This window comes from Glossina fuscipes, unplaced genomic scaffold (assembly GCF_014805625.2).
Source record: "Glossina fuscipes isolate IAEA_lab_2018 unplaced genomic scaffold, Yale_Gfus_2 1, whole genome shotgun sequence".
Classification (NCBI taxonomy): Eukaryota; Metazoa; Arthropoda; class Insecta; order Diptera; family Glossinidae; genus Glossina; species Glossina fuscipes.
This window is the reverse complement of record NW_023998415.1, coordinates 33,035,180-33,054,806: the sequence shown is the minus strand read 5'-3', so window position 1 is coordinate 33,054,806 and position 19,627 is coordinate 33,035,180. Positions and strand designations below refer to the sequence as shown.

General features: G+C 31.8%; 1 protein-coding gene across 13 annotated transcripts in view; it reads left to right on the top strand.

Moving 5' to 3' along the window:
* Nucleotides 1-19,627, top strand: part of LOC119631317 (glucose transporter type 1) — a 76,705-nt gene that overhangs the window by 34,531 nt on the left and 22,547 nt on the right. For 12 of the 13 annotated variants that reach the window (XR_005246645.1, XR_005246646.1, XM_038023410.1 and 9 more), the window contains 4 exons: nucleotides 13,779-13,944; nucleotides 14,019-14,156; nucleotides 18,686-18,942; nucleotides 19,080-19,204. Coding sequence is in view for 11 of the 13 variants with exons in the window: in XM_038023410.1 (XP_037879338.1) it covers nucleotides 13,779-13,944; nucleotides 14,019-14,156; nucleotides 18,686-18,942; nucleotides 19,080-19,204 (686 nt within the window). In the remaining 2 variants the exon portion in view is untranslated. The remainder of the gene's footprint in view (nucleotides 1-13,778; nucleotides 13,945-14,018; nucleotides 14,157-18,685; nucleotides 18,943-19,079; nucleotides 19,205-19,627) is intronic. The other variant, XM_038023419.1, reaches the window with a different exon arrangement.

Genomic DNA, 19,627 nt, shown 5'->3' with positions numbered 1-19,627 from the left:
AATAGTAAACAGTCAATAGAGCAATGGAAAAATATTCGCAAACTTTATACAATAAATAGTTGATTTAAACATACTTTTTACACTTTTTTATTCGTTTACACGCGATTGCATTGCATAAGCTTTCATTTAGCGATTTGTAGCGACGACGAGAAAGAAGACGAAAAATGAAACTGCTTCTACGCTGAATGCTGCGCTTTAGAAAATTGAAGGGAAGACAAACTAATCCCAATAAAAGCAATCTACTAATGAAGATGAATAAGATCTTAATAAACACATGACAGAGTTAAATTGAATTAGAAAATCAAAATTTTTTCCAAACGGGAATAAACATGTTAACCTAAATCAATTGAAAAATATTTGCATCGTCTGACATTCGAACACACAATGCCGCAGACAAAACGTAATGAGACTGCATATTTTTTCTTTTCATAACGTCCGGTATGATATGATGTTGTACATATATACTTTTTTGTTAGGTTGTGGTATAGTAATATAAACAAACAAATTTTCTGCTAAAAGCAGCCGGCACAAGACTTTAATGCACGTTAATTATATTTCTCAATGTTTGTCTATCATATTTTTTTTTTTTTTTTTTTTTTTAAATACGACCAATCAGTGAGGCAATGCAAGAAGAGGGGACAGAGAAGGGAATAGATAGGCGAGAGATCGACTGAGCAGTTATTACAGCTACAGACAAAAAAAAAATATAAATTCGAATCAATTCAATATAAAAAGTATTGTACACCTATTGTACTTTAAAGGCTAAATACATTTTAAAGCCTCACTAATCTAGAGAAGTATAGATCAAATGAAAAAAAAAAAAAAAAAAAAAAGTTAAATTCAATCGTTATTTGCACGGTAGATGTCAAATAGAAAGTCAATAAAATAAAATTCAAGACCTATAAATACCACCACAATGACAGATTAATAAAGAATTAAGCCCTTCAGAGATGGATGAGAATACAAAATATAGATAATTAGTTCTACTTGATTCTAATACTGGTAGTCTTGTAAACATTGGTATATAGCGAAGCCTTCAACTTCAATTCGAGATTTTTGATCAGAGACCGAATCACTTTATCATTGTCGCACAGCTGGATTAGACGATGACCGCGACTGCCAAGTCGGTGTTCGCGGATTCAGATCTCGGCACGGTAGACCATATTTAATCGTAGCTATAGTGAGTGCTCAATCAGGCAAATCCTAACATCTAAGCGATTTCGGCTGCATACACATCAACCGAACTGCGAATTTGTTTTCTTCTTCCTCTTTATAATGCTATAATCTGCAGACCAGGATCGTTAAACTTTCGTCGCCAACACAAAATTTATTTATAAAAACTATACGCATTAAAGTATGCAATAGTTTTTTCAAAGAAAAACAAAAAAAAAAGAAAGAAATAATGCTTCGGAGAAAATTTGCAATCATTTTCGTTGAATGCTGTAAATGCTGAAGCACTTACGCATTATGCATTACGCACAAATGTATATATATATATATGTATATATATACTAAAACTGAAAACAACATTTTAATAGCCATCAATGACATTCATATCTGTTTCATCATATCTCCAACATAACATATATGATTTTCTATTCTCTTCCAAAGCATACATTCTTAACATTTTTCTTCTTAAACTCGTTTTTTTTTTTTTTTTTTTTTTTAACTTTTAAGTCATATTAAGATATTAAAAACAAGAACCCAAAAAGTCAATAATTTCTCCTTTCCAAAAATTAAAAAAGAACAAACTAATTGGCATAAAGATGACCTTTCACCAAAGAGTTTATATTTAACAAAACATCCAAATCATTGTAATCTCATTGATATTAAAACAAAGTAAACTAACAATAAAAACAGCAACAAAAAAATGATGTTAAAATTAAACAAACATAAAATTTCATTGCAATTCATTTAATTTCGTTTCATTTTTTTTTTTTTTATCAATTTTCATTTTTATTATGCAATATATACAGTCAGAGAACGAATAAGCCTTCCGAGCAATTAGCCCGTTCTCAGAAAAGTTTAGAACAAAAATCATACGCTTAAGCGTATAACAGATTTAGTTGTAGTTAAGCTCATTTCTTCGGCCTGTCAATCATCCTGCCTCCATATACTTGTCCTATATGCTATTGAATCAGATTAAATCGAAAGATTCCCTTCAAAATAAATAAGTCATAATGCGTCAGAATTATAACAAAGAGTAATATTCGCCATGAGAGTCTTTGTATTACGTCACAACATAGATCGAATAATTATAACCGATCAAGATGAAGTGAAGACATTATACACATATACGTACAATTTTTGGGATATGATTGAGTTTCGGTTTCGATGTAGATGTGTTCACTTGCATCTTTAATTATTACAGTTCGTATAGCTGAAGTATGAATTCCCTATGAGGCCAACTGTAAGCGTTTCAGAAATGATGCTTTCTTCTCACGTCATAAGAATTTCTTACTTTATTTAATAAATTTTCTTCTATATGAAGCAGTCATTCTCTCTTTGACGAGAAACTACTATTACTATATACAACTTCTTCTTCAGTACTTCCGCCTGCACTTAACTGACCTTGAAGATATATATAAAATAAATACCTTCAGAGGAGTCAACTTGAATATCCATGAAACGATATAAAGTGTGGCTGGACTTTAATGGGTTTGATACAAGTCGATTGAAGCCTTTTCATTTTAATTATTTAAACAAACTGTCCGTAATGTTCATTTAAAACCCTATTCATTAAGTTCATTACTTCATATGTTTTATTTATTTGCAAAATCATTATAACATTTTTTTTCCCCCCCTTTTTTTTCGTTTCGACCATTGAACTGATATATAATTTAAATTTAATTGTTTACAAAATCTAAATAGCGGAAAAAAGAAGAAAAACAAAAAAAAACAAAAAAAAAAAAAAAAACCGAATTCACAAACATAACTAAATTAGCTTAATATGAATAAAAACGTCAAAGCAACATATGTTTGCTTTTTTTTTCATTTTCTCGAAATTTTAATTATTAAAAACTGTAAAAATTTTTTCAACTAAATTATAATATAATTAATGCGTTTAATTACATATTTTGTATGTAATGTAAGCAAAATAATCCTCATGTGTTTTGCTAATATTGGTGATTGTCATATAATGCCAATTGGTTTTGTTAAAAAAACAAAGTAAAAAAAAAAAAAAAAAAAATTGCACAAATTTTCCATAAATTGCGTTCAGGTATAACCCCTGAGCTTAGATGACAAAAAAACAAAAAAGGAAACAAATAGAAAAAACAAAAAAAAAAACAAAAAAAAAACCAACAACAGTAACTATATAATAATTATTAATAAATCTAAACTGAGAAGAGAGAGAAACATTGAAAAAGTTGTCCGATTATTTTGATTTTTTCTCAATCAAAATTAATTAATATAAACAAAATGTGTTGCATATTTTGTAAGAAAGCAAAAAAAAGAAGAACAAGAATAAAAATAAGATAAACAACGGCGTAGTTCACAACTAATGCATTCAAATCATTAAATTTCTATACAAATTTAAATATCGATAAAAACCTGTTTAGATATTAATCCTAAGCGGGGGAAAAAGATAGGATTAAAAAATTCAGTTACATAACAAAAAAATTTTTTTTTCGAATTTTGCTCCTAACTTATTTGTTTCCCTGTCATATAGTTATACATACTTATTCAAAAAAAAAATATATATACACGTATATATATATATATATATATATATATCAAAAAAACAAGAAGAGATACTAGAGCTTAAAGCTAAGCTATTATAGGCATTTGCTAGTTTACTTGGCCTAACTAACCAAGCATAAGAAAACTCAATCGATCGAATCATTTAATGCCCATCACTAACTTGTGTACAAGATTTTTTTTTTTTTTTTTTGACAAAATAGAGCGAACATCCTTTCACTCACGACATATCGATCTTCGACAGTATCTTACGTATGTATTTTAAATCATATTCTTCATCGATTTGGCTGCATCTCGTTATCCACTTTATTTGCGTATATATTGGGTTCTTATTTAGCATAAGACAACTCTTGCTGCAGTTTAACTGATTTACGTCCTTGGTACGATGATTTTATGAGGAACGAAAAACCAAAGCTTCTCAAGCCTACAAGCATTTTGTCAGATAAGTAAAATTCTTGTCTAACGCGATTAAGATTAACATCAAATATATTTGATTTAGAGAAGATTTCAAGTTCATAGTTATGATTGACGACAGACAGACGGACTAATCGATTTTATCGATCGATTCACGCAAAGCACACAATACACACAAGAGATTCAACCGATTTAAGCAACACCATTAAGGTACAAGGCTTCATTTACGACCCCATGGAGATGATCATCGCTTAAAAGCAAAGCAAAATTCGGTTTAAAGTAAAAAGTGTTATATATAGAAGCGGACTTAAGTCTAAGCTTTAAGCGATGACCTTACAGCGAAGAATATCAATGAGAGGCAAAGGGCAAAGTTAAAGAATAAAACGTATACAACAATATATTTATAATTTTAAAGCATTAATTAGCGAACATAAGCACAACTAGTTAGTGTGCACGGCTATCTGCAAGAAAGCATTTGCAACAAAGCATGGTGCACCGCACTGAGTTGCGAGTTGTATTCCCTTGGCCAAACGGTCGCTCACAGTATGCAGTTCATAATGATTGCAATATTTCAAGCACTTCAACCAATTGCAAATCTTCAGACTAATCTAACATAACCCCCGTTTAGGGAGTATAATTACGATTTCTTCCAGCAACTAACATAACATTGCAGATGGACATCTCGTGACATCTCTTCTTAACGGATGTAACCCTGAGACATCAAAAAGTTGACATATGAGTGCATTATCTGAGCGGGTCGTCAGTCTTTCAATCAAGGAAAAGTCGAAACTGTCGTTGCGTTCCGATATGCCTGCAACTTATTGCATGTGTATGCGTGGTTCAATTATTTTTCAACTATTTTTCTACTAATATTCGCTACACTTAAATGATTTACTGTTGCAATGCAGGGCAATGGCTTCACTTTAGGAAAGTTTTCTTTTAGTCAATCATCTAGCATTCACACATTTTCAATTTGAAGGGCAAGTTAAACCACTATTGTGCTTTTGCGATACTATATGGAAAGTAGTCGAAAAAGTGGTCAATAGTGCTCGTCCTTGTGCCAAACTTCAACAAAATAATTCCGAATTGAAATAAAACCTGAGTCTATCTCAAGTCTCTCCTTCTGGAATAGTTTTTATCATTCGTATGTAAAAAGTTTTGCTTTACATCTCTTCTACGCATTCATAATAACCCATACGATTAAGATTAAACGAGAGAGAGAGAAGAAGAAGAAAAAGAGAAATGTAAACGAAAAATGACTAAATAATCCAATCGAGCGCATCGTTTTAATAATAATAAATATAAATATAAAATTTTAAATTACTTTTCTAAAATTGACTGATTCCTTCTCGACAGATAAAAATAAAATTTCATTTTAAATTTTCGTTCACCTTCTTGTTCCATTTAACTTCCTTTCTTTAATATTTAACTACAATTTGCCAGTAAACTAAAAATTTTATAAAGAATATTTTTTCTCTTTAATGCCTGCATCCTACATGCATATATGTATATACGTATAGGAAAAATTAATATACCGTAAAATCACCCAATATCGAAACTTTTGTCGTAAAAATTAATTGCAAGAAAGAAAAAAAAGACTAAACTTTAATAAAAACCCAACAAATGTCTGAAAAACATGAAATCGCTTTCAAACTCCTTGCCTACGGATTGTCTTGCTTCCACTTATCGCCTAATTCAAGGAGTGGAATCACTTGGAATGAAACGAACGAATTAAATCAAAGGAAAATGACAACATATCCTTTGTTACTTCGTCCATCGTAAGACGCGACACATATGTGAACGTTAAGTGAACTATTTTAGGAAAGAAATTTTATAAAATGAACGCTGAAGCTGAGCTTTGCCTTGCACATAACGAAAACAAAATACGATCACCCAATTGGATTGGATTTACTATCTTCCGCCTATGTAATCGGGCTTGAGTGGCCGAGTAAGTAAGAATCACGACTATCGAGCGAGTGTTCGCGGATTCAAATCTCAAGTACGGTAAAATTTTCTTTGGTCGTAAGTGTAGTGCGAGCCGCATTCCTATTTCTTTCTCTTTTCTCTCTTCATTCTGACACTCATCGTGCTGCCGCATCGCCCCTCTCCGCTATTGATCATATTAGAAAAAAAAAAGAGACAAAATGTTCCACAGAAATTAAGCATATCGTGTGTTTATCAATCAATCCCTTTAACAGTAGTGCTGAGCTTTCTTAACATTAGCAGACGCTCGAGACGACCGTATGCATGTCGTGTGCATGCTTGATGGCACGGTACCGCGAGCACGGTCACTGCTTACCTACCAGCAGCAGTGTCAAGTCAAACATATCGAAATGCTACCTTCTGCTCACGTCCTTCCTTACCTATAATCTTTTGCGACTAGCACTAGTGTGCTTACAAGCTCAAATAACAAGTTTGGGCTTTCTATAAGAATAATAATAATAATAATAAAAACTTGAGTAACTAAATACATATTAAGTTAACTCAGAATATCATGTGAAACAAAAGCATATCTCATCAACGTACGAGTCCGTGTCGAAATTCTTAAAGTACAAATCGAGCTAATGCCTTTCGGTTCTGATGTTCGAAAAATTGATGAAAGTAATTACAAATACACATATATGTGCATCGTATGAAAAGTATTTACCATAAGCAAATATTACGATAAAAGGTATTTTGCGAAATTTTTTCCCCACATTTATTATACTTACGATGTTTCTCGCTCTGATTGAACTTCAAATTAATTATGAACAATATTCGATGATTACAGAGAATGTAAGCATATCATTGATCAATCAATCAACAGTTTCAAGTTGTGATCAATTATCGCTCTCATAGCCCTCTAATATATTGTATCCTGTTAATAGTTTGGCCGGAAAACTGTCAGCCGTATCTTGATTTTCGAGCAATTTCCGCTCGATCCTTGCAGTGTTCTTTCACCTTTCGCACAATATTCGCTCGAATGGTTACATTCTTTTTACAAATCGTACGAACATATATTCAAATCTCATCTGCCGTGAACACGCCATTCCCCATTCCCCATTCCCCATTCTAACTTTATTAAGAATTTATGACGTGCAAAAGCGCCAATTCTAAAATCTGAATATAGTTAAGCAAGAAGTTAGATGTCATGAGCAGCTTCGTTCGTATTCATCTAAGTAATACTTACTCATTTGAGTATGAAATGACCTTATACTTTTAATGCGTAGAGCAGCGAAAGCGAAATAAAATAACCATTGCTAAGGTATTTTACGGTTTGTATTTACACGAATGTTTAAAATTTATATATCATTTACATATATTTATGTACATAGGTATGTATGCAAATATATATTTATTTGTTTAAAATTTTCATATAAATACAAAACCGTATAATAAAATTCTGTAAAAATATGTTAACGTATACACATGTAAGCTGCTGAATATACTTAATACAACTTCATTATGATTGTGTGTATTAATAAAGTCAAATCTTTTTCTTTATATTTCTACGTGTGTATGTGTACACGAATATAATTTATATATATATATATGGATATATATATATATATATATATATATATATGTAGAAATTGTACACAGTAGCGGTAAGAAGAATAACCATGTTCAACTCAAAACCTATACCCACACGTACAAGGAGGAAACATAAACGTAGACGGTCGGTCACACACTAAGAAACACGAAAATCCTTTGTTTGTTTCAAATACAAAATATTGTATACAGCTAGCTCATCGCACATCTTGCAAGGTGCAATTGTATGTGTATGCATATAAGTATGCATGTATATACGTACGTATATATACAAATACATATATATATATATATATATATATATATATATATATAATACATATTTGTATATATACATATGTAGAAAAAATATGTAAAAATTATTAAGACAGACACCTTATTCTCTATCCCATGTCAATTGTTGTTGTTGCATAAGAAAAACAATAGAAATTTTCGTAATATACATATGTTAAAGATAAACCAAGCATCGTATCTATGTATATATATATATATATATATATTCAGATGTTAGTATTATGTACACAAACCTACCGAAAGAATGTTACGTTGCATGCGTGCTTTAAAGGAAAGAAAGTAAACGAGACGGCAAAGACAAAACAGACAAGAAGAATAATATTTATGATTATTTACTGGATGATAAGCATGCAGCACAAAGTTGTACAAGTCCTCTTAATATATATCTCTATACACATAGCATAATCTACTTTCCTGCTGTTGTTTTTATTTCTCATAATATATCCCAAAAGTATACTATTGTTAAATCTCTATAATACGACATTACTATGAGCTGCTTCGTGACTTCTGTTGCATGTGTATGGCGTGCTGCTATAAAGAATCTAACGTATTTTATTCAAGTTGAAAGAAGCTTTCATTTTGATTCGCCTTCCCATAGAAGTCTTATTTTACAAACGATGAGGATTGATAAGCCCTCATATATCTACTTATTTTATTAAGGATCAATTGCTCATTTACTCTGCAGGAAATTCCTAAAAAAATTAAAAAGTCGAGATATGAATCGATAAATAGAAGATTTATACCGATATATAGAAGAGATATTTTAATCATTTTCTATTATTTATAACACAGTATAGCGTGAACCATTGACAATGTTAAAAGTATCAAGAGGAGAATTCGGAAATTATTTTCCTAATTCCAAGTATTCGTGTGTCCATATCTCCTTGCAGTAAAGATACGTTTATCTATATATTTTCCAAGACTATTCGCAATTACTGCGCCCGTAGAGGCCATCTGCGAGAGAATTTAATGTTTAAAAGTCAATGTTTCTGTTGTCTTCCTTTGCGGTTCTACCGAAATATATTAACTTCATCATATTGTTTGCGTGTACTTCTGCCTCAAACTTCAAAACTCCAAATATATTATGTGCGATTATTTATTTATTTGGAACAAATGATACTCTGAAGGCGGAAGGCAATGCCTGCTAACGCCAACGGGGAGCATGAGATATTCGAGATTACAATCGCAAACGTTTCTTGAACGAGTTTTGCTATATATCATGACTATTGGCTTATCATGCCCATTTTTTGTCGCAATTCCATCAATTATTGTTGGTATCACTTCTTAATTGGAATAAACCACAATACACCGTCTACTGCTGTTGGCCTAACCAAATGGGGCGATCGTCGCTGTTAATTGCTCTCCTACCTTTCGTAATGGTTGTTTGGTCTTTGGATATCGTCACGCATTCACTCGTTATCATCCATAAACGCTTAGCGAAAAACTTAACTTTTTCGCATGAAAAAAATTATATGATACCGAAGCAGACTTCAAGGCTATGTTGTCATCAGGCAGCCAGACTTACGACATTACGTTTTATATCAGGCAATTTCAACCTAATCTCTTTGTAGAGGTAACTTCGATGATGCGAATCGTTACTTACGTAAAACGACAGTTTTCCATTTAGCATTATTGAGTTATTTGATGTATACAGACCGTAGTCATGGAACGCTCACAATTGCATTTTCGACATTCATTTGATTTGAAGAAATCTGCTGCCGAAGTCCGACAAACACTTTTACAAGCTTATTGTGCCCTATCTTGTCGCTTTAAAAGTGATGAGTTGGATGTGAATGAAAAAGAACGTCTTGGAGGGTCAGAAAAGTTCGAAGACAATGATAAGATTTGTTGGGCGGAAACCCAACCAAACATCTCGAACAACTTTCGAACCGCTTAGCAATTTAAGAACTAACTGTTTGTAGACGTTTGCATGCGATAAGGGGCAAAATGGTTATCGTATGAATTGACTGAAAATACCAGTTCGAACCGTTTTAACTTGCCAGACAAGAAAAGGTAGAATTTTCTGTGACGTATTGCGCGTGGCGATGAAAAATGGATCTACACCGAAGCGGATTATTCAGCGCATAAATTTGTACTGTGCGTATAGGGAGATCAACAAGGAATAGTATATTATGAGCTGCCGAAGTCAAGTGAAGAAATTAAACGATGCGTTGTTGCAAACACAGATCAGCAATAGCGAATAACAGACTCAAAGTCATGCAAAAGTTGTCAAGGATGCATTGTTGCAGCTTCAATGAAAAGTTCTACCGTATCCAGGTTACTCACAAGACATAGCGTCTTCTGATGCAGCGTGGCTTGGCTGGCACACGTTTACGAAATGCTGAAGAAGTCCGAAAATGGGTCAATGATTGGATTGCGGCCAACGGAAATTCTAGGAAAAATATTGCGGAAACCATGCGTAGATAAACTTAAGAAAATTTCGAAAGCACTACACTTAGGGTAATTTACGCCAAAATCCTGTAATATAATCGTCGAAGGTGCTTAAGTCAACTTTTGCACATGCCATAAAAGCAGTCGTTTAAAGCTTTGGCGCTCAATCAAAATCTCCCATTCATTATTTTCATTAAAACTCTACGATCTATAACTGATATAACTTTTCATAAGCGCTTACTGCGATAGCATGAATATTTTCTAACCCCGTTTTGCAGCAAACAATGAAAGAAGACATGTATGATTGCTTGAACAGATGAACACACACACATTCCCATGTGTATTTTTTTTTTTTTTTTTTGTATATATATATGTATATCTACTTTGTATATATTTAAATATATCTTTATATTTATGTGTGTGTTTGTATGTGTATACTTTATTTTAGGTTTCTTGCTGACTGAAGCATTATAATAATGAATATTTTTTTTGGTTGGCCCATAATCAACACTTTCGAAGTTGAAAAGTTAATAATCAAACATCAAGTTTCTAACTTATGGTCATTTTCTGCATTTCATCGTTTGCATTCTTCTTCATCGTTCCCTTTATCTTCTTCTTGGGGTTTTAGAAAATAATTCTAATAATGGATTTTTAACAAATCCATTTGCACACAATTCTCCATAATAGTAATAAACGGAAGCAATCATTGTAATGAAATAGTTTCAAAATAATGAATAAAAAACATTAAATAAATAAAAACTATATCATGGTCAAAATTCGGCCTTTAGTCTTTAATCTTGAATTGCTATGAAGTGCATTGCATTTACATATAAATCTGTAGCAAAAAAAAAAATAAAAATAAAAACAAAATAAAAATAAAATTTTGATCACCAATATATATGCATTTCATCACGTTCAATGACTTACAATCACTCTTCTCTACTTCTATATTTTTTCTACTTTCTTTTTTTCTTTTTGCCTCTCTCTCTCTCTTATAACAGAAGTTTTAGGATTTTAGTGAAAAGAAAGCCATGCATAAAAAGTCATTTGAAGGCGTCCAAGAACCTAAAGATTTTATCAATAAAATTATTTTTTACCAAAGCAAATATGTGTTTGCTTGAAAATGCAAAATTCAAAGTCTTCACCATCATCATCAAAATCGTTAAAGATAACATTTTTTAATACCTTTGGCTCTTAAACTTCCAATCAATTTGTTATCCTACACATGAAGGGGAATAATTGAGAATAATATTTGTCGAAATTTTTACCCGAAATTACTTATACACTCAATATTATCTCAATAATGCATACGTATAATAAGAAATAAATTAGTTGTTGTTGCCGCGAATCGCATCCGATTTGCCGGAATAAATTTTTGCAATTGATCGAACTATCGATCTCAAGTATCGATTAAGATTAATAGGTTTGTTTCGTTTATCCTTGATTCGAACCACGAATGCGGATATAGAAAGAAAAAAATCTCAAAATTTTCCTCTTTTCAAGTTAAGCTTGAATATCCGCGAAACCGATCGTTTATCAAAGTATTGATCATTTTCAATTATCTTTTCAATATGACCTTGAAAATTTGTAGAAATCTTAATTTCGCGCCTTAAGATAGCTTTCAAATGTTTCTTTAATTTAACATAATATATGTAACAAGTTTGAAAATTAACACTATACACTATATATAATGTCGGATACCTGTTATAACTAAGATCTTTTTTATATAACTAACTGTAAAACGATATAACTAAGATCTTTTTTTTATTAACACACTTTGCTTCACGAATGATACATTAATTCTAACGCTGTTCTAATTTTTCATTCATCACCGAAGGATAAGGCGTATATTCATTTTGTCAAAACGTTTGCAACGCCCAGAAGGAAATTTCGGAGACCGCAGAAAGTATATGCATTCTTGATCAACATTAAATTCTGAGTCAATTTAAGCATGTCCGCCCACCTGTTCGTCTATCTGTCCGTTCCTAATATGTCTTTCATATGTAAACGTTTTGAAAATGAATCAAATTTTTCAAAGGACACGCCTAAAACGCTTACTCTCCTCTGCAATAAAAACTGAGAAGAGTATGCTTTCCGTGTTTCTGGCATAAATAGAGTACGAAAATGTTGTTCTTTTTTTTAGCAGAAAACAATTAATCGCTGAGGGCTAGACATAGAGATTACAATGGATTCGATCGTTCGAAGCGTAATCCATTCAATTTAACTATGTATAGTTTTTGGTGTGTTGTGACACGGGGCGTTGCCTTAGTGAGACAGGGCTTTTTCTTAGTTTCTATTTGTTGATCAATTTTCAAGATAGTCGATGAAGAAAATGCAATGCACGTCACAGATCATGGATGTCACAATCTTGCCAATTGATAGTTGAGCTTTTAATCGCCTTTCCGCTTAGCGAGGAGTCCACGTTTCATCCAATGTTACAAGAAATCGTTTTTCGTTTTCGCTTGAATAGTTCCAAACAGCGCTCTGACTCTTCGACAGAGCTTTCGCATGGGCAAGTTTTCATGCAAAATAGTAAATACAGTGCCTTCTGATAACAATTAAGGTGCCAGCTATCTTACGCTACTTCAGTTTTTGCGCTTTTACAGTGTTTTTGTGAGCTTCTATTATGCTTTTTGGAGGAATTGGCGAGTTCAGACAACCAGAGCGTTCACCATCATCGATGTCAATTGCAGTTAATAATCCCGGTACAGAGTCTCAAGAGTGACTTATATAAGCCACAGTTTGATCACCGCGGTATTTTGCTCCATCAAAAACCATTTTTAAGCAACATACGACATTTTTTCCTAATCATTGTTTTAAAAAATTCACACATGTGTTCATCATACATATATATATATATATATATATATATAATGAATGCATATAATACGCGACATGCAGGAAGCGATGATGAGTATAATTTATAACAATTAAATGGATGTTCGCTTTATCTTGTTAACGAATATCGTATACACCACCTAACAATCTTATACTCCCTGGCTTACATAATTCTACTCTTTCAATAAATATAACAACACAACGATAGTAAACACATTAAGGAATGTAACCTGTAAAACACATTATTTAGCCTTGCAGGACCTTAAACACGTTAACTTTATTTACTTATTTATTTATTTATTTATTTATTTATTTTACAATTTATAATCGCTCCTATACATTTCCGTTTCGTATTACATAACATTAACAATGCATGTCGATAACATTTTATAACACACATACATATGTTTAGTTGCATTTCTTTGATCTAATCTTTTATTTAAGAGAAACTTTTATAACACAAAATAGAAAAAAATTAAAATAGTTAAAAATCAACGTTTTCCTTCTTTTTTTTTTTTTTTGAAAAAAAAAACATTAAAGCAAAGAGAATTTTTGTTTTAATTTTTTGTTTTAAATATTTCTGCAAAAACGTATACTTTCTTATCGAACAGTTTGCAAAAGCAAGTTAGCGTGATGAGTATGAATTTATCAGCAAAATTAGATGAGCTTCAAAGAGGCGATCGACACTTGGAGACGACAGTCGCCTTGTGCGAAATACGATCACAATTACAAGAATTAACAAAATCCGTTGAAAGCTGCCAAAGTGAGGTATCAGAAGTAAGTCGTTAAAGAATAATTGCATCGTCTTATCTAAAATAATTAATAATATTCTTATTATTACGTAATTAAAGGTAAAACGCGACATGGTGGCCATAAAGCATGAATTGGACACCGTACAACAAGTGAAAGAGGAAATTGAAGAATTACGCGAATATGTCGATAGATTAGAAGAACACACCCACAGAAGGAAGCTAAGACTTTTAGAACAAGTTTGTAGCTTAAATTATTTGCCATGTTGTGTAATTACAAAAACATATACTTCAATTTCTCATTAAAATACTCATTTTTCTTCTTTTTTCATTTTTAAAAATTTATATGAAAAAAAAATTTATTGAAACAATCAGAAAATAATTATATATTAACAGACAAATTACCCCTCTCCAAAAAAAAAAAAAAAAAAAAAAAAAAAAAAAAAACAGAAAAAGAAAAAGAAAAAGAAAAAGAAAACAAAGAAAAACAAAAAAATCAATACAATTTTTTATAAATATTATTAGGCCTTACAATTATTTAAAAAAGCCGACAATAAAAAGCCGAAAATGCCGTTTACCGACAAACTTGTGCAATTAAATATTGATTAAGAAAAATAGCAATAAGCGTAATAAATATTTTTCTAACATGGCTTAATAATATTTTCTACAGACTGCTTTTTACGAATTTTATTTTTTTATATGAAAAAAAAAAAAAAACATTTTTTTTCATTCTTTTTTATATAATTTTCTTGTAACACAAAAGTAATAAACAAAATTCCAAAAAATACCAAAAATATATTAGTTTGTTTTAATTTATTTTATTTTAGTTTTTATATATTTATACATATTTATTTTTTTGTTCTTAACAGTTTCGAAGTACTCAATAATTTCTTTTCAAAATTTTGACTTCAAAGTAATTAAAATGCTCCCAAAACTATGTTAACTTATCTTAACATGATACCCTTCAATGAAACGTATTATAATAGAAGTTTTCATTAATTCAATCTGCTTGCATTGAATTGAATATTGCATAATTATTTCGCGGAAATGGATTCCGCGCTAGAAGACTTATTAAATGAAATTTTAAAATTATGATTGCGTCCCATTCAAAGTTTCAATGCATTCTAATAGTTGAAGGGGGTGAACCACTATAAGTTTTTAAAAAAAGTCAATTTTTATACCCGCAATTATTGACATATTCTGATGAAATTTGCATCACTGATGTACTTTGACCCGCACCATTGAAAATAGTAAACAACGCAAACGTCCTTCCTTCAGACTCTTTTGCCTCAAAGAATTTAAGCTCGAAAGATTCCCTTTGTTGCGCACATCGAAGCCGGGATCTCACTCTACACTTTACGAAATGACAGAGAAAAATATGTACAATCCAATGAACGAGTTCATATACAACCGCCCACTTTTAATTTGTAGGCGGGAAAGCTGATCACTTTTCAATCGCTTTCCGCGTCAGATCTAATTGAATAATCTTGTATAGGCTGAGGGTCTAGTGACTGGTTTATTATATAGTAATCAAGGTGCAAGAATTTCGCTGCCTATGCTTAAACGAAACAAAGCTGACCAGAGTCTGTACAAAATGAAGCTATTAAGGAAAGCGAGACATCCTTAAGTGTGCGGTTTGCTTAACATTAATTTTTAATTAACATTGTCGTCCATATTGTGGATTCTAATATTTGAGAGGATTGGTGACTTGAGCGCATAATTACAACGTAGTACACAAATCAAGAGTCATGACAATCCCCCCCTGCTAAATTTTCCATTTCACTTACTGTTTTCTAATGTAATCTTTTCCAGTCAAAATAAAGAAAGAAGAAATATTACTGAAATTATTGAACCGGTGTTTAATTTGTTCGATAGTTTCTGTTGAAGGTACGACTTTCGCTTTTCAATCTAGAGATTATTTCTAACTGTCAATTTAGTTATCAATTTAAGATTTTCAAACTTTTTATTTTCACTCTTAGACAGGCAAAAATTTTAATTCCCACATAATAGGGGGAGCCGGAACGATGTTCAACAATTATTGAAAATTTCGCATTCTGCATCAATTATTCTTCTTTTATGGCGTAAGGATCAAAAAACACTTAAACACATTTCATATTTAATAGCCACACAGCTGAGCCGGTAGTGAAGGCGGATATAATCCGTTTGTAAAATTGTTGTATGCGAGCAAATTGAATTATTTGAAATTTTAAACGTAGCTCTCCGGACTCGGGGGTCAGGACTAGGCGCCGTCCCGTTTTTAAAGCATGCGGACGTAACATTCGTGTGCTTGAAGGGATTAGGTGACTTCTAACTGCAAATTGTAAGCAATATCTTCATTTTCGGTAACGGGTCAATGTGTACCTCAGCACTACACAGTTGGACAGATGAATAGCTAGACAGTCGAGCAGACGGACAGGCTTAGATGCATTCCAAATACGCAATCGGCGAAGAATTTATTTACTTTAGGGGGTTTTCGAACATTATTTCGCTGTGCCGCTGTGGTACTGTAGGCGTGTCCTTCAACCGACTTGGATCATTTTCAATACCAACTTGCGTGCAAGAACTTATCATATATCCACACGAACTTAATATTGCCGGCAGAGGGAAAATTGAAAGAAAGAAAATTATAGCGCGTAAAAGCTACAAGTCCGTTAGACATAAGAATGGGCTTAAGTGTCTCTTGGTGCCCTAAATTTTTGATCATATATCAAGCACGAAGGAATTCAGGAACTTAGTCTTTACTTGCAAAGTGGTCTAATTTTTAATGTACACTTCCATATGAGTAAGTTCATATAAAAACAAGATATAATTTTTGTGTTCTATCGCAAAACTCAGAATTGTGTTAGACAATGGGGTGTAGGATATTTAGTAGTGGGTTTAGAGTGACTATAATGTTTTCAAGTGTTTCTTGTTTGCTTAATACATGCTTTGGACTTTCTAGAACATGTAAAAAAACAATGCATTACTCGCATGGAATTTTTTCTTTGAAATTTTGTCCTTCTTCCTCAAGACGACAGCTGCTGGAACTTAGAGCCTAATGTTTTACCTATTGATATCTAACTTCTCTAACACACTAAGAGATCTCTTCAGAAGGTATTTATGTTCATTTCAATCCATGTCCAATCTAACAGATGGTTTTGTAGATTCATGGAGGCGTCCCTTGGATGAATACACGGACGAGGGCGATTTGAGAGCTTGAAATGTTTTGACAAGACATTAAAAATTTGGAATGTTATTTAATTGTACATTTTCTTGCTAACGTGTCCGTTATTTCGAAACATGTAAAGCGAAAGATCTCTCTCTCTCTCTCTCTCTCTCTATCTCTCTATCTCTCTATCTCTATCTCAAACAAACTCTCTTTCTTTAGTAGACGGGGCAAAGCAGTCGCTTCGGTACGAAAGCCAAAGAGGGGGAATATTTGAACTTGAAAGAAATATATAACAAAAAATTTATCACAATAAGAAAATATGTCTCTCACACATCCTTCAACTTCAAAACGCGTCTTTCTCGGAACACAATTTTTCAAAACCGCACGTATCGTAACTCAGCAGTTTTCAAAACAACCTTCTCTAAAAAAATATATATGAGAGTTTTCGATAATTTACTTCAAACACTTTTTATTACTAATTGTGTTTCACTCAAAATCTTTAAGTTTTGCACCAAAACGAATATTTCTGAAAATCCCTACGCATTACTCTAGATATAAGGATGCAGATGGAATATTTGTTTTTTTTTTTTTGTTCAATTATGCTCCGTATCACAAAGTCCGTAACCATTTTTTTCTAAAATTTCAAGGTACGCTTATTAACCTCCTCCAACATTATTATTCTACGGGAATGTTGGCTGTTACACTGTTTGATCCTCTTAAGGTTACTGAAGTTAACACATGGCAACCAATTTCTTTTACAGAATTGGGAATGCTTCGTTACCTGTGAGAGCATCAGGAGAACAAGAAGAAGAAGTTCAAGTTGGTCAATCATGACCAACTGTCTCTCTCTCTCTCTATCTGTCTCTCTTTGCTTTGTTCATTCGTCATCACTCTTGGCATTGCGCCACACTTCAATCCATAGACACATACAAGCGCCTCGATGTGCACACAGCAAGCCCCCGACATATTTGCATTTTAGGAAGTTTCGGGTATCATTATATGTACCTTTAACAAAAAACTAAAATTTATTTTATGATTGATTACAAATAATCTGACGAAAAATAAAATCTTTAGAATTTTCAATATAAACGTTTCTCATTATTAAGAAGCGGCTCTGCATTTCTTCAGACTCACTATAGTGAAATATTTCATATTAATTTATTTATTCTCTTTTGATTTAAAAAATTTTTTTTTTTTTTTTATGTTATATTATGTTTTTGTATATTATATTACTGTATATTATTTTAAATAGTTTTGTTGTTTTTTTTTTTTTTTAATTGTTATTTTTTATTATCTTATCACAGAAAATTGGTTTATAATCACTTGGCATATTCGACCATATATTCAAAGCATTCAATTTATATATATTTTTAGTCGCCATTTCTCCACACCTTTCTCCGCTATTTCCTTAAAAAAAAAATTTTAAAAATTAAAAAAAAAAAAATTTTTTAAAAAATGAAATAATAATATAATAAAACAAAAAAAAAAAATAATGAAAATTTAAAAAATTTTTAAATTTCCCTAAAAATTAATAAACTCCAGACAGACATCAAATGAATTTAAGATATTCAAAGCAAATCGTATTGTGTTCTTCTTACATTTTATCTATTCATTCATACAGGGTTTAACCTTCTTTCTGACGTACTCGATATTCTCGGCGGTGTTGGGTATGTTGCAATTCGGTTATAATACCGGTGTGATAAATGCGCCCGAAAAGAATATTGAAAATTTCATGAAAGACGTTTATAAAGATCGCTATGGCGAGGATATTAGCGAAGAGTTTATACAGCAACTGTATTCGGTGGCGGTTTCGATATTCGCCATTGGGGGTATGTTAGGAGGTTTCAGCGGCGGTTGGATGGCCAATCGTTTTGGAAGGTAACAAATGAAAAAATAAGACAAAAAAAAAAAAAAAAAAAACAAGCAAACAAATAAATAAATAAATAAGAAAAGATAATGAAAATTAAAAAAAAAAAAAAAATTATCATATAAATATTTCATTTATCATTACGCAGAAAGGGTGGTTTACTATTAAACAATGTGTTGGGCATATCAGGAGCCTGTTTAATGGGTTTTACCAAAGTTAGTCATTCCTATGAAATGTTATTCCTTGGCCGTTTTATAATTGGTGTTAATTGCGGTAAGTACAATTAAGTAATGAACCGAAATTTTTAATAGCCCAACATCGGTTATCGCACCCGCACCCATACCCAAACAATGATTTATTACTCATGAACAAAATTCAGTCCTGTCTCGTTATCTATTGTTGATGCATAAGGTCACAAGAAAATTTAATACAAAGATTCGATTAACATGTATTCATGACATTTGTCCGCCTGCTGTCAGCAAGTATATGCCTATAAAAGTGACTATGTTTGCGGACCAAAAATATGATAAATATTTAAAATGAAAAGAAAAATTTTAAGACTTGATAGATAGATAGATAGATAGATAGATAGATAGATAGATATACGATCCGAAGCAATTTTTCAAAATAAAATATAAACTTTAACATTAACACGTCTGCAATTCTTTAATACCGGTTGAGAAGAGAGGATGATGT